The 14,694-nt window shown below is 48.8% G+C and overlaps 1 protein-coding gene across 19 annotated transcripts in view; it reads right to left on the reverse strand.

The window, feature by feature from the left end:
• The window catches only part of RUFY1 (RUN and FYVE domain containing 1), a 278,993-nt gene that overhangs the window by 172,170 nt on the left and 92,129 nt on the right, over nucleotides 1-14,694 (reverse strand). For all 19 annotated transcript variants that reach the window (XR_004537446.1, XR_004537447.1, XR_004537444.1 and 16 more), the window contains one exon: nucleotides 12,418-12,487. Coding sequence is in view for 14 of the 19 variants with exons in the window: in XM_033926870.1 (XP_033782761.1) it covers nucleotides 12,418-12,487 (70 nt within the window). In the remaining 5 variants the exon portion in view is untranslated. The remainder of the gene's footprint in view (nucleotides 1-12,417; nucleotides 12,488-14,694) is intronic.

The raw sequence follows: 14,694 nt of genomic DNA on the forward strand, positions 1-14,694 counted from the left end.
GACACCGGGTCCTGGCTGTGAGAGGAGCACCAGGCTGAGAATCTGGTCCACTTTTGGGAGTAGCAGGTTCTCGTTGAGGTCTTTCTAGAGGCCTCCAATATCTCCTTGACTGATTGAGACACGGGGAGAGAAGTCAGGGGGAGAGAAACCAAGCATTCAGATGAAGAGATTGAAGATTGGGATGTAACAGCGAACCCTGACCCTGTGATAGTAGAGAGGGAAACTGAGGCAGAGGCAGTGGATCTCTGACACTGAGTTGAAGAAGAAGGGAAAAACCAAGGCTGGCGTGGCCAGCGAGGAGCAATCAGGATCAGGGTGGCTTGTACTGTTTTCAGGTGGACAACCGTCCGCAGGATCAGAGGAAACGGCGGGAACGCGTACAGGAACCTTCCCTCCCAGTCGAGGAGGAAGGCGTCGGCCTCGAACCGGTCCGGGGAGTACATCCGGGAGCAGAGGAGAGGCAGTTTGTGATTGTGGGGGGATGCGAACAGATCTATTTGAGGTGTCCCCCACTGTTTGAACTAGAGAGTTGCGCGGGGACAGAAATCCCACCCGTCCCCACCCGTCCCCGCCAAAGTCCCACCCGTCCCCGTGAGGACTCCCACCCGTCCCCACCTGTCCCCTCGAGGAATCCCTCCGTCCCCACCCGTCCCCGCGAGGAATCCCCTCCGTCCCCGCCCGTCCCCGCGAGGAATCCCCTACGTCCCCGCCCGTCCCTATAAACTACAGAAATAGTTATTTCATTTAATTATGCTACTGAATTAAAGGCTATGGTAGAAACCCATTTAAAAATAAGCAAAAAGACTTTATTAATTTGGAAATATTAATTGGGAAGAATACATACTTTGTAAACGGGTTTCTACCAGAGCCTCTAATGTTTATAAATTTTTATCAACACAACTAATATACTACTTTATCCTTAAGCAAAAAAAAAAATAATAATTTTTTTCCTACCTTTATTGCCTGGTTTCTGCTTTCTTCATGTTCTCATTCAATTCCTTCCATCCACTGCCTCTCTTCTCTCTGTGTCTTCCATTTGCTCTGTTACTGTGCCTCTCCCTTTCTCCCCCCTCCCAAATTGGTCTGGCACCCATCTTTTTCCCTCCGCTCCCCCCATAGTCTGGCACCTCTGTCTTCTTCCCTGCCAGCGTCTTCTTCCCATTCCCTCTTCCCCATTTCCTTTCAGTGTCCTTCTCCCCCACCATCTTCCCCATGTCCTGTCAGGCAGCATCCTTCTCCCCCCTCTGCCATCCCCATGTCCTTTCAGCGTTCTTCTCCCCCCTCTGTCTTCCCCATGTCCTTTCAGCGGCCTTCTCCCCCCTCTGTCTTCCCCATGTCCTTTCAGCGGCCTTCTCCACCCCTGTTTTCCCCATGTCCTTTCAGTGGCATTCTCCACCCCTTTGTCTTCCCCAGTGCTTTCAGGGTCCTTCCCCCCCTCCTCCCGTTTACCCCATGTCCTTTCAGCGTTCTTTTCCACCCCTTTGTCTTCCCCAGTGCTTTCAGCGGCCTTCTCCCCCCTTAAGCGTCTTTTCTTCTCCACTCCACCTTTCCTCCCTCCCTGCCTCCACCTTTGTGGCGCTTTTGCACCCGACCGACAACAGAACAGGCCCTGTCGGACAAATCTCCCTGTCCTGTAGCCGCGAATCTAAATTACCTTCTTACAGCAGCTGGAGTAGTGAAGCTGCTATAAGAGGTAATTTAGATTCGCGGCTACAGGGCAGGGAGATTTGTCGGCCGGGCCTGTTGTCGGTCGATAGGGGGACCTGACCGGCTGTGCGCATTCTCCGGGGCGGACCGCCCCCTCCCCCCTCTTTCATACGCCATTGCCTTCTCCCTACCTGCCCTGCCGCACACAGCCGACCGGAAGTCTTCCTGATGTCAGCGCTGAAGTCGGAGGAAGGGAGGGCTTTGCTTAAGCCCTCCCTCCGACGTCAGCGCAGGAACCCCGCGACCCTCGGAGGCGTCCCCACGGGATCCCCGCGACCCTAGGGGGCGTCCCCACGGGATCCCCGTGACCCAAAGGGGGAACCCGCGGGATTCCCGTCATCCCCGTTCCCGTGCAGCTCTCTAGTTTGAACACCTGTCGTAGGGTTTGAGAGTGCAGTGACCACTCGTGTGGCTGGAGGAGGCGGCTGAGTCTGTCCGCCAGACAGTTTTGTTCTCCTTGTATGTACACCGCTCGAAGGAAGGTGTTGTTGGAGATTGCCCATTTCCAGAGGCACAGGGCTTCCCGACAGAGGGACCAAGACCCTGTTCCTCCTTGTTTGTTTACATAGTACATTGCTACCTGGTTGTCGGTTCGGATGAGGACCACCCGGTCGTGGAGCAGATGTTGAAAAGCTACAGCTGCGAGATAGATGGCCCGGAGCTCTAGCACGTTGATGTGACAGCGGCGGTCTTCGCCTGATCACATCCCCTGCGTGCGTAGGCCATCCAGATGGGCTTCCCAAGCGTACTCTGACGAGTCCGTGGTGAGTACCTTGCTGTGATGAGGGGCGAGGAAGAGTAAACCTTTGGAAAGATTTGAAGAGTCGGCCCACCAGCGGAGCGATCTTTGCAAGGAAGGAGTCACTGTCACGGGACGGTCGATCGGGTCCCGGTCTTGACGCCATTGAGAGGCCAAGGTCCATTGAGGGATTCTCAGATGGAGGCGGGCAAAGGGTGTAACATGGACGGTGGAGGCCATGTGGCCTAGAAGAGTCATCATCTGTCGAGCTGATACCGAGGTCAGCAGAGAGATCCTTCGACTCAGACTTACTAACGCTTCTAGGCGCGGAGGGGGGAGGAAGGAACGGAGGCAAACCGTATCCAGCGTGGCCCCGATGAACTGTAGGGACTGCGAGGGGCGTAGTTGGGATTTTGGGAAGTTTATTTCGAACCCCAGACTTTGTAGGTAGTTAATAGTCTGTTGGGTCGCTGAGATAACCCCTTCCCTGGACGGGGCTTTGATCAGCCAGTCGTCCAGGTAGGGGAATACCTGGAGGCCCTGGGAGCGTAAGGTTGCTGCGACCACCACGAGGCACTTGGTGAAGACCCGAGGTGATGATGCTAGGCCGAAGGGGAGGACTCGGTATTGTAGGTGCCAGTCCCCTACCTGAAAACGCAAGAACTTGCGGTGAGCGGGGTGTACTGGGACATGTGTGTACGCCTCCTTCAGATCGAGGGAGCATAGCCAGTCGCCCTCGTCGATCAGGGGGTAGAGGTTCGGTAGGGAAAGCATCCAAAATTTTTCCCGTACTAGAAATTTGTTGAGGCGTCTCAAGTCTAGTATTGGGCGTAGGTCTCCCGTTTTTTTCGGTACCAGGAAGTAACGGGAGTAGAAGCCCTTCCCCCGTTGGTCGGGAGGAACCTCCTCCACTGCCTTGAGGCGAAGCAGGTCTCGAGCCTCGGAGAGGAGTAGGGGTAGCTGCGTCCGGTTGGGAGGGCAATTCCTTGGGGGGTTGTCTGGAGGAATGGCCCGAAAGTTGAGAGAGTATCCTGATGAGATCACGCCAAGGACCCATGCGTCCGACGTGACTTGTTCCCAGCGAGGGTAAAAGGCTTTGAGGCGACCCCCGATGGGAAGGAGGCCTGGGACTATGGCGGAGGGGGCCCGCCCCCTTCCGCGAATCCCGTCAAAAGGACGGGGATGGTTTGGAAGTCGCAGGCTTGGACATGGCCCGGTGGTGGCCTTGTGGACGCCTGGGTGGAGGCCGCGAGAAGGGAGGGGTGGATTTTTGTGGGTAGCGGCGTGGAGGGGCCCTGATCGGCCTGGGCACGGGCGGTTTAGGTTTTTGCCTGACGAGGGGGCAAACGAGCGTTCGTGTTCGGAGAGGCATTTTGTGGCCGCCTCGATCGTGTCATCGAACAGTTCTTTTCCCACGCAGAGTAGGTTAGCCAACCGGTCCTGTAAGTTGGGGTCCATGTCGACCAGGCGCAGCCAAGCTAGTCGGCGCATGGCGATAGCAAAGGCTGCCTCTCTGGAGGAGAGTTCGAAGCCATCGTAGGCCGCGTGGAATAGATGGAGGCGCAGGTTGGAGAGGGACTCTAAAAGCAGGCCAAACGCTCCTTGGCGGGAGGCCGGTAGGTCGGTCTCAAAGGCTCTCAATAGTCCAATGAGGTGTTTGAGGTAGGATGTGAAGGTGAAAGTGTAGCTTTGCACCCTAGAGGCCATCATGGCATTCTGATATAGTCTCCTGCCGAACTTGTCTAGGGTTCGGCCTTCTCGGCCTGGGGGGACCGCGGCTGAGACCCGGGATGGGTGGGCCTTTTTCAAGGAGGATTCTACTAGCAGCGACTGGTGGGAGAGCTGTGGTTGTTCGAATCCCGGGTAGAGTACTGTGCGGTACTTGGCCTCCATTTTGGAGGGTACGGCTGTGACCATGTAGGGGGTCTCCAGGTTCCTGAAGAAGGCCTGTTGGAGTACCGGGTTAGGCGGTAGGCGGAGGGACTCTCTGGGCAGTGATGGCATATCCAGCTCCGCTAGGTATTCCTTAGAGTATCTGGAGTCGGACTGGAGGTCTAAGTCCAAAGCGTGGCCCATGTCCTGGACAAAGCGAGTGAAGGATGGGCGAGATGTTCCCGAGGCCCCTTGCGGGGTCGGTGAACGAGACCTCCGTCGGGTGGAGAAGGATGGGGAGGCTTCCCTCGAGTATCGAGGTTCCTGCTCCGATCCACGCTCCGAGACCGGGGAAGTACTGTGAAAGTGTTCCGGTGTCGTAGATCTCCGACGTCTCGAGGAGCCCCTCGGAGACGATGTCGGGGTTCGAGGTACCGATCGATGTCGAATCGGTGACCTCGACCCGGACTCCCTCGGTGACAACCTGCAACCTCGGGTCCGAGTCCCGGTCCGAGGGGGAGTTCGGAGGATGCGCGGGTTGGACAGTGATAACTCAGCCACCCTTAGCGGTCCCGTACGAGGTGTAGGTGAACGGCCTCGTAGAGTGGGGGAACCCCGGGCCTTCTTGGAGGTACGGCGGTTCGAGGTGTCTGTCGTTTTAGCACTACGTTTTGCACCGCGGCGGTCTTTGGAGGGAGAGCGCCTTGGGTGCCTCGGTGAGGAGTCCGAGGAGGATGGAATGCGGCGAAGCTTGTGCGCTTTTCTTCGAGGTGGCTCGACGCGAGGCTCAGGTTGGTCTGGCACATGCGGGGTTGAGGTCGAGGCCGGTTGCAAATGGGCCATTGCAGCGGACAGCTCCGACGAGATCATCGCTTGGAGTAGGTCCTGGAAAACGGGCACGGACAGCATCGAGGGCATGTCCACTGCCTCAGTGCACTCCACCGGGGGCGACCTCGTATCAGAGTATTCCCGTGTGGTGGAGGCATGGCCCGAAGGCTTGGAGGGCTTCGCCGGAGCTGTAAGCATGGGACTTCCGCCATGCGTCGCCGGCGTCCCCGAGGCTGTTTTCTTTGCTGGTACAGAACCTGCAGAGGGAAGAGGGGACTTACCTGGAGCCGAGGTCTTCTGTTGCCCCGAGGACTTCGGGTTCGAGTCTCGAGGCGATGCCGAGGTATTCGGGGCCGAGGTCAAGGCCGGGGCCGACCTCGAGGCCGAGGTAGAGGGTTGGTCCGGGGCGAAAAGGTCCGCCATGCGGGCTTTCCTTCGACGGAGGGCCCGGTTCTGGAAAGTAGCGCACTGGGGGCAGGAGTCGGTTGGATGAGCGGCCCCCAGGCAGAGGATGCACCAGTGATGCGGGTCTGTGATGGAAAGAAGCCACTCGCACCGGGAGCACTTTTTAAAGCCGGTCAAAGGCCGGGACATAGAATCGAAGCTGGCTGCGGCTCGAATAGCCACGCGGCCACGGGGACCCGGAAGCCTCCGGGTCGGTGAAAAACGAAGCAGGAACAGTTGAAACAAGAAAAAAACTCGCGCACAGCGACTAAATCGAGAAAAACAAGAAAAAATTGCGGTGCTAGAAGGCAGTTGGGGGCAGAGCCTGAAAAAACACGACTTCTAGGCTCAGCGGAAAATTTTGAACTGGAGACCACGAGGGGATGCGCCCCCTAGTGGAGCAGGAAGGCACGCATGCGTGGAGCAGCAGAGCAAACTTAAATCTTCAATCAAGTTTGCTTGAAAATGCTTCCGCATCGGGGCTCCGTAGATGACGTCACCCACATGTGAGAATATCATGCCTGCTTGTCCTGGGATAATCCATAAATCTATTACCCATCCTTGAGGTAGATCAAAGAATTTCTCTGGAAATAGCTTCATTCTTGAGCCTTTATCCATTTTTGCAGGCTTTTTATTGAGACCTTATGTGCCACTTATTCAGCCCATTTCATTAACCTTCTTGATGATTTTGATGGATCTCTCTCTGATATTACATTAGTCACATTAGATACTGAGTCCTGAGCATTGACCATGAGACACCAGCGCACTCATAAAGCTGCAGCTGCCAATTAAGCTGCTAGCTTTCACTCAAGGTGTGAAAAAAAACAATAAATGGAAAATGACGCTAACGCAAGATTTACCAATAATATTTAATTTTATTATTTTTATTTTTTCTATCATGGACATCAAAAGGCTAGTTGCGTTAGCGGGAGGTCGTTATAGTTGCCAAAATGCTGGCCTTCTGATAACGAGCTCAACTCGATACTTCGAAGCTCCCCATTATATACCTTTTGCCCAGTGTGACATCATTGGCTGTGGGCCAATCAAAACTAACAGAGGTGGTCTTAAAAGTTAGCCAAAGAAAATTCCTCTATATGTTTAAAAGTTTCAGAAATCATATTTGTTTTGTTTAAATTCATTTCTGAATATACATTAACATTTTATAACATATCCAATATTCCCTATTAAGAGAATCTGCATTTGTTAAAACGGTGCTGAGATATTCTCAGCCTGCTTTGAACAACTAACAGTTTCATGTTCCACCTAATAAAACTGGTCAGCCTTAGAGGAAAAGGAGGGGCTGTTTTCCCCCTTTCTATGCTAGAGACTGCTAATTATTTTCAGATGTTGTGCTCAGGCTTCCTTTAAATTTCTTTAGGTTGCAAATATATATACAATTGTACCTCGGTTTACGAGTGCACCAGTTTGCGAGTGTTTTGCAAGACGAGCAAAACATTCGCAAACTTGGTGCCCGAAGATCCTCCCTCTTCTGGCGCGGCCTGGGCTGGGCGGTGCGTCGGAGATCCTCCTTCTTCTGGTCTGGGCTGGGCTGGACTGGCTTTGAGCATTTGCGCATGCTCAAAGCCTTCTAGTCTCGCTCTAAATCTCGGAGAGAGCGAGACCAGAAGCTTTGAGCATGTGCAAATGCTCAAAGCCAGTCTAGCCCAGCCCAGCCCAGAAGGAGGATCTCCGATGCACCGCCCAGCTGCGCCAGAAGAGGGAGGATCTTCGGGCACCGGCACTGGTGCCAAGTCGGGTAAAGGGTGTCATTGACTGCTCGGGGGGGGAGGGGAAGTAGGATAGCGGTGGAGGGGGGGCAACGCGAGCGGGGGGGATGCCAGTTCGCTGGGGGGATGCTGGATCACGGGGGGGGGGGGGGGGGGTTGGAACAGCGTCGGATTCCTCAAGGGGGGGAGAATGGAGCAGCGCCGGTAGCCTCGGGGGGGGAGGAGGTGGAACCAATCAAAGCAGTTTCCCTTACTTCCTATGGAGAAACTTGCTTTGATATACGAGCAATCTGGTTTACGAGCATGCTTCTGGAATGAATTATGCTCGTAAACCAAGGTTCCACTGTAATATGTTTTTTCAAAACCAATTATTTTGTTCAATACACATCCATACACATAATCACTTACATTCAGGTTCAGGGGCCCCTTCCATTCAGACCATGTATTTTCATTCATTCTATGTATTTCATTCATATTTAATACCTGTTATATCTCAGTTTGGGATACGTAATCTAATATGCTCTTCCTACCCAGCCTAAGGAACATCTGGTATCAATTAGAACCACGATGCTAGAAGCGGGAAAACTCCGAACAAAGACAAGGAAAAAGTCTGAACACAAAATGGAGTAAAAGACAGAGAACAAAATGGAGTCCATATATATCCTGATTTCCTCCATGATCTAGCTTAATAGCAAAGTACATAAAAAGATTATTATTATGCTTTTCCTTAATATTAATCTGTAGTGTGTTTTTCTGCCTTCGCTACATCCATATTCAGATTTTTATTCACCAATTTTTCGTACGCTTCTATTGGGCGTGGCCTTAACTAATACATATGCTTGTATCTAACTAGAGTTACCCAGAATCATACGAAAAAAAGTCCATTTTTGTAGAAAAATTCCACAAAATACTGCACTATCATGTCCTGATGTCCATTCCATTACCGTCCCACAGGCATCACCCCCCACTGGCCGCGAGTCACTACCGCTCAGTCCTTATACACTAACATACCGCAACTTGAATCCTTACTTATAATTGAGAAACACCACATTGTCCACGTTAAATCCCCAACCGTTTTATTGTTACCATGGCAACCACTGCACCCAACAAGAATTATTTTGCGTTCCAAAATACTTTTTTTCAACTGATCAAAGGGACATCTATAGCACCCGATACTACCAATCAGTTTGTAACAGATTTTGAAGAGAACTTTCTGCAGGCCCATTCCTTACAACTACAAACCAACACTAATTAAGGCTTCCATTACCAACCCTTACCAAATGATTATCTTGTCTATCACCCCACCCACTACTCACACCTTGAAGATGACTAGACTAATAACAAAAACATTGACTAATACCTTGTAACTAAGAGCTCCAACCCACAGCAATACCCATGTGCTTCCTATATTCACTCATTCCTCCTCAAACCCGAACTACTTCTCCCCGCTATACATCAAAATCTTCCATTACAGGTTGATTAGTAGGATGTTTAAGAGAGATTACGCCGCTAGATTCCATTTTCAACTGCCAACATTTGCTAGTCATCTAGACATGAAGACTCCATTTGACGTCTTTACAGGGTTCATGCCCTCAGCCTGCTGGACCTTCCTGATGCACCTAGATTCAAGTAAGTCACCACTCCTTCTGTTCAGACCATTCCACCCCTACCCTTGCAGCGCCATCGACTTCCTAATGTGTGTCTCTATGCCTACTGGACTGCAGATGCTACAGGCACTGACCACATCCTGTGACTCCTCCACCCTTTAGCCCTTTGCTCCCTCCAGATCTGTCTGATCACCCCACGTTCCCCCCCTTTCCCTCTTTCTTTGTGTGGTCAGGTCCCTTCCTGCAATTCCTTCCTCCACTGTTTTTATTTTCCGGGCACTTCATGCATCCCTCCCTTTGCCATCCCCTCTATCCTGGACCATGCAGCACTCCCTCATGTCCTACTTAGTATCTTCTGGGCCTCTGTCCTCCCTCATGGTCTGTCTTGCAGACCCTCCCTATGTTTCTTCCTTCCCCTCCATGAATCCTGGGCCCCTCCTGCACCCCTTCTATTTTTATCTATCCCAGGCCAATCCAACTGCACACCCTCCCACCTCTGTTTCCCATTCTCTTCCAGTTCCACTCTACCTGCCTCTGTCCTGGGACCCCATTTCCCGTCTGTTGTGCGAGTCTTGCCTACCTATCCCTTTGTGTTTGTCCTGGAAGCCTCCTGCAACTCCTCCCTTCCATTGTGTTGTCCTGGGCCTGCTCCCTATCCCTTGGTGTGTCATTGGCTCTTGAGCAGCAGAGCATGTGCCCCCCCCCAGGGCAGGATTAGTTCTTCGAGGGCCCCTAGGCACACAAGTACACTGGGCCCCATGCCCCACCTCATTTATTTACTTCTTTATTTCCACTTGATTTATTTTTTCTTTTATTTTAAAATTCAAAACAAACAACAAACATTACCATACCAGTGTACACTTTTTCTTCTATGCAATCCCTAAACATCTCTGATCAAATCCCCCCTTTCTTCCTTCCTAGAGGAAGAGATCTTCAGCCAGCTATGGCAAGCGCTAATCCAGTGCGTGCGTTAAAAACGCTAGCACACTTTTGTAAAAGGAACCCTTCGTGCCCACCATTTTATTGCACTAATACACTTCTCAGTTAGCTTTCAGAGGTTAAAACCTCTTTCTTTAGGTTAGTAAACTATACTGCTGTCACGGTATTTATTTATTTATTTATTTAAAGAATTTCTTACACATCTATTTCTAGGCAGTTTACAAAATACAATCATAAAATGGATACAGACAAAAAGACACATACAATAGTTTCATGCACACAAGCAGCACATACTTGATTTTCTTCAAAGAGACAAATATCTAGCAGCAGAAATCACCTCACGAATTCTGTTAAAATAATCACGGATAGAGTAGTTTTAAATCCTTTCTTAAATTTTTGAAGATCTATAAAAGTGCTCTCAGTGGCCCTGTTAAATTGTTCCATAAAGTCACTCCAACTACTTTCATAATGTGCTTTTGAAAAATCTGTCAATGATAGTCGTTATCACCCCCCCTCAGATCTTAATGTCCTGAACAGCTGATAGAGTATCCCTGTCCTGACCTGAGGAAGGGAGTTTGGACTCTGAATTAGTAAAAAAAATGTATTAAAATTAATCCAATAAAAATGATCACCTTATTTCCATTTTCTATTTATAAACATTTATCAACACAGCTACAATAATACTTTATCCTAAAGCAAAAAAAAAAAAATAAAATAAATAGAAATTATTTTTCTACCTTTGTTGTCTGGTTTCTGCTTTCCTCATCTCATCATTCTTTTTCTTCCATCAACTGTTTGCCTTCTCTCTGCCTCTTCCATATGGCACCTGCTCTCTTTTTATGCCTCTTCCAGAAACTGCCTCTCCCTTCCATCTCTCCCTCCACTATTGGTCTGGCATCCACCTACTTCCCTCCGCTCCCCTCATGGTGTGGCATCTGTCTTCTTCCCTTCCATCATCCCTCCCTCCCAGCTGATTTTAGCATCTCTCTCTCCTCTTTTTCTCCCCTCAAATCTAGTATCTGTCTCCTCCCATTCCCCCCATGCTCTGGTATCTCTCTCTCTCCTTTCCTCTTTTTCTTACTTCTCAATTTCTTTTCTGCCTCTGTCTAAATTCGTTCTTACTATTCATTCCTCAATTTCCCTCTTTCATTGTGTCTACCTATAGCTTGCCATCTCTTTCCCTCACCCTTTCCAGGATCTAACTATTCCCCCAATCCAGCATGTGCTCTTATTTTCTCTCCACCCCACTTCCTTCCAATGTCTGCTCCCCTCACCCCCTTCCATTCAGCATCTGTTCCCCTCTCTCACCCCCAATTCCACGTCTATCCACCTCTCTCACCCCCCCATTTCCATTCAGTGTCTGTCCCCTTCTCTCCCCCCGCTTCCATTCAACATCTGTCACCTCTTTTTCCACACAAATCTAAAGCACCATTGAACCTCTTCCCCTTATGGGGCCATCTCCCTCCCTTCTTCTCACTTTTGCGGACGCTTTCCAAAACCCAAGTTCTCTCTCTCAGATGGGTGCTGACGGGGAAGCCATTCTCACTAGTTGCACGTGGCTGTCCCGAACATTCTCTCCTCTGATGCAACTTCCGGTCGTGTCAGAGGAAAAGCTTTGGGGCAGCTGTCCACATGAAACTAGTGAGATTGGCTGCCGCATCGCGACCCCTCTGAGATAGAAATTGGATTGGGAAAGTGCCATGAAGGGAGAGAGATGGCTCGACAATGGGAAGAGATGCTTGGACAGCAGTGCCCAGGACATCTGCCCTGTTTACCCTCCCCTGTCGGCCCTGCATCGGAGGGCCCCCTCATGACACAGCTTCATCTTGCAGGCTTGCATGCTGCCCTCTGCATTTCCCTGTGCCATGGCACCCTGAGTTCTGCTGGCTTGTGGCTGACAGGTTGCTGTGGTGGGCAAACATGTCTACAGAAACATAAAACATGATGGCACATAAAGGCCAAATGGCCCATCTAGTCTGTCCATACGCAGTAACCATTATCTCTTCCTCTCTTCTACTGGCTTGTGGCTGACAGGTTGCTATGGTGGGCCAACACGTCTATAGAAACATAAAACATAATGGAAGATAAAGGCCAAATGGCCCATCTAGTCCACCAGCAACAAGAACACATGCTGTATCTACTGAGAAAGTCAAAGCCGAAAGTCATAACATGGGATTAGAACTGAACATAAGACAAAGATCATGAATATGGAAAATGAAGAATATTTTGAACTTGAAGGCAATAGAATAGAAGTTGTAAAGAATTTCAATCTCCTGGGCTCTTTTGTAGACAAAGAAGCAACTAGCAGGGCAGAAATCTTGCCATTTTAGATGACATTTGTCTATATTATATCTGGTAATCATAGGGAAACAAGATTTTATGTATGTGATATGGATATCGCATAGTTATATGTGGAATATAAATTTTTTAATAAATAACTTAGGTGTCGGTAGGACACCTACATTTAGGCAAGGTTTCTAGAATTTTCCCCATATTCACACGTGAATACATATTTCTATTACACTTGATCTATTAATAGAAATTATGTACAAACCTCTTCCATCAATTTTAAATTTGTTCGTTCCACAGAATCCACTTTTATTTGAAGATCTCCAACCATACAACTGCCAAAAGATTTCATATAAATAAAAATCAAAATTAAAATAATTTTAGGGTAGTCAATATTAATTTCCAAATATATTTAGAATTAGCATTAGAATTAGTAGTTTATAGTTTATTTGCGCTTACTATACCACCCTCTTTTTCAGGCAAGTCAAAGTGGTGTACAGGCCAAACAAAAATGGGAAAATAATTTTGGGGGTCTTTTACTAAGGTGTTCTAGCCGAATATAATTGGCACGTTAGCATTTAGCGCACCTTAGTAAAAGACCCCCTTAAGTTACAGATAGGATAGATCATACTGTACTTGGACTGAAGGATACAAGGCAAAAATCAATCATGCAACACTAAGCAATCATACAGAGCATGGATATGGAAAACAACCGTATCAAAGTAGTCTCTGTGATGGGGGGGACGGGTTGCCATGGCAGGGAGATCCCTTGCTGCAATAAGTTCAACGGCTGCATCTATTTGAAATGTGGCCTGCCCTGGATGTTTTTTTTTTTTAACATGTGTCCCAATTGGTGGTTAGACAGCAGTAAGCTGGCTAAAATCAGGACGCCTTTTATAGAATTTGCCCCACATTGTCTAAATTTCTCCGCAAGGATTCTCAATACAATATAGTTTCTTGTCCTTCCATGTATACCCCCATCCTCCTATGTACCTAAAGCATTCTTGATGACACCAGGCTTTGAGCCACCTATTGAAGTCCTCTGTGTTTTTAACTCTTTCCTCTCCCTTTTCATAGGTAGGTAGTACTTCTAAGAAAGCTACAGTTTTTACAAAAGGTTTTAAGCCCTCCCCTAGCTCCTGAAAGACTTTCTTAACTGCAAGTGGGGAGTTGTTGGCCAAGTCATTTATTCCCAAATGGATAACATCAGCAGCTTTAGATTTCTTAGTTTCTTCCTTAATTATAAACAGTACTTGTTGGGTACTCCTGATAGCCAAGGATCCAAGCAGCTTTTTTTTTTGAGGAAGAAAGAGGTCTAGGTTCGAAAACAGAGCAGTACACCACAGTCCAGATATAAAGAGTCAGCTCAGTTTAACTAAGAACAGTCGACTCCACCTAAGTGCACGTAGGTTAAGCACATGTTTCGATTATCCGCAGCCTACCACCATGGTCCTGTATTTTTTACATTAAAGTCAATGGATGTAAACTCCAGATAATTGCAATTCTGATAAGCACCCAATTCGCTTATGTGCACTGATGTTATAGGTCCCACCTCTATGCATTCACGTTACGTTCACTCTGGTTAAAAGCAATCACTTTCTCACATTGATGAGCCACGTGTTTCAGATCAGTAGTCTAGACCTGGCCAGGTGTTCGAACTTTCGAAACTGCACCATGGCGTCTCGTGGAGAAAAACCTTTGTCTTTGGCTGGTCAAAAGTCATTGTCTCTGGCTGAACGTGTCCACAACGCTGGACAAAAGTCATTGTCTTTGACTGAATGTGTCGATGTCTTAAAGAGACTTGACCAACGGGAAAGTCAGGTCTCTATTGCAAAACATTACAGCGTTCATCCTAGCCAGATTTCTCGGATTCAGAAAAAAAAAGCAAGCCATATTGAAAGACTGGCAAAACAGCAACAATCCTACCAGGAAACAGAAAAGAATTGGGAAGGCTGGAGACATTGAACAAGCTTTGCTGCGATGGTTTGCTGAAGCTATAAGTTGTCAACTGCCAATCAGTGGGCCTCTGCTGATGGAGAAAGCAGCACAGCAATACAAAGAACTGGGTGTAGAAGACTTCAAATAAACAAACGGTTGGCTGGAAAGGTGGAAGGTTTGTAACGGCATAAAATTTAAGAAGCAGCATGGTGAAAAACATGACGTGGATGAGTTTGGCACAGAAAGATGGGGTCATGGAAGTGTTGCCATCAATCATTGGTGGATATGAACCATGCGATGTTTTCAATGCTGATGAGACGGGCCTGTACTGGCATGCCATCCCTGATGGAACATTGGCTTTCAAACACAGTAAAACTGTTGGCTTCAAGGTGCCAAAGGAACAATTGACATTGCTGCTCAGTTGCAATATGGACGATAGTGAAAAGCTCGAGCCACTGGTGATTGGGAAGAATGAAAATCCTCGGTGCTTCAAAAACATTAAATGTCTGCCTGTTGAATATGAAAGCAACAAAAACGCATGGATGACAGCGACACTGTGGATTGAATGGTTGAAGAAGCTTGAATATCTGATGAGAAGGTGTGG

Source organism: Geotrypetes seraphini, chromosome 18 (genome assembly GCF_902459505.1).
Source record: "Geotrypetes seraphini chromosome 18, aGeoSer1.1, whole genome shotgun sequence".
Classification (NCBI taxonomy): Eukaryota; Metazoa; Chordata; class Amphibia; order Gymnophiona; family Dermophiidae; genus Geotrypetes; species Geotrypetes seraphini.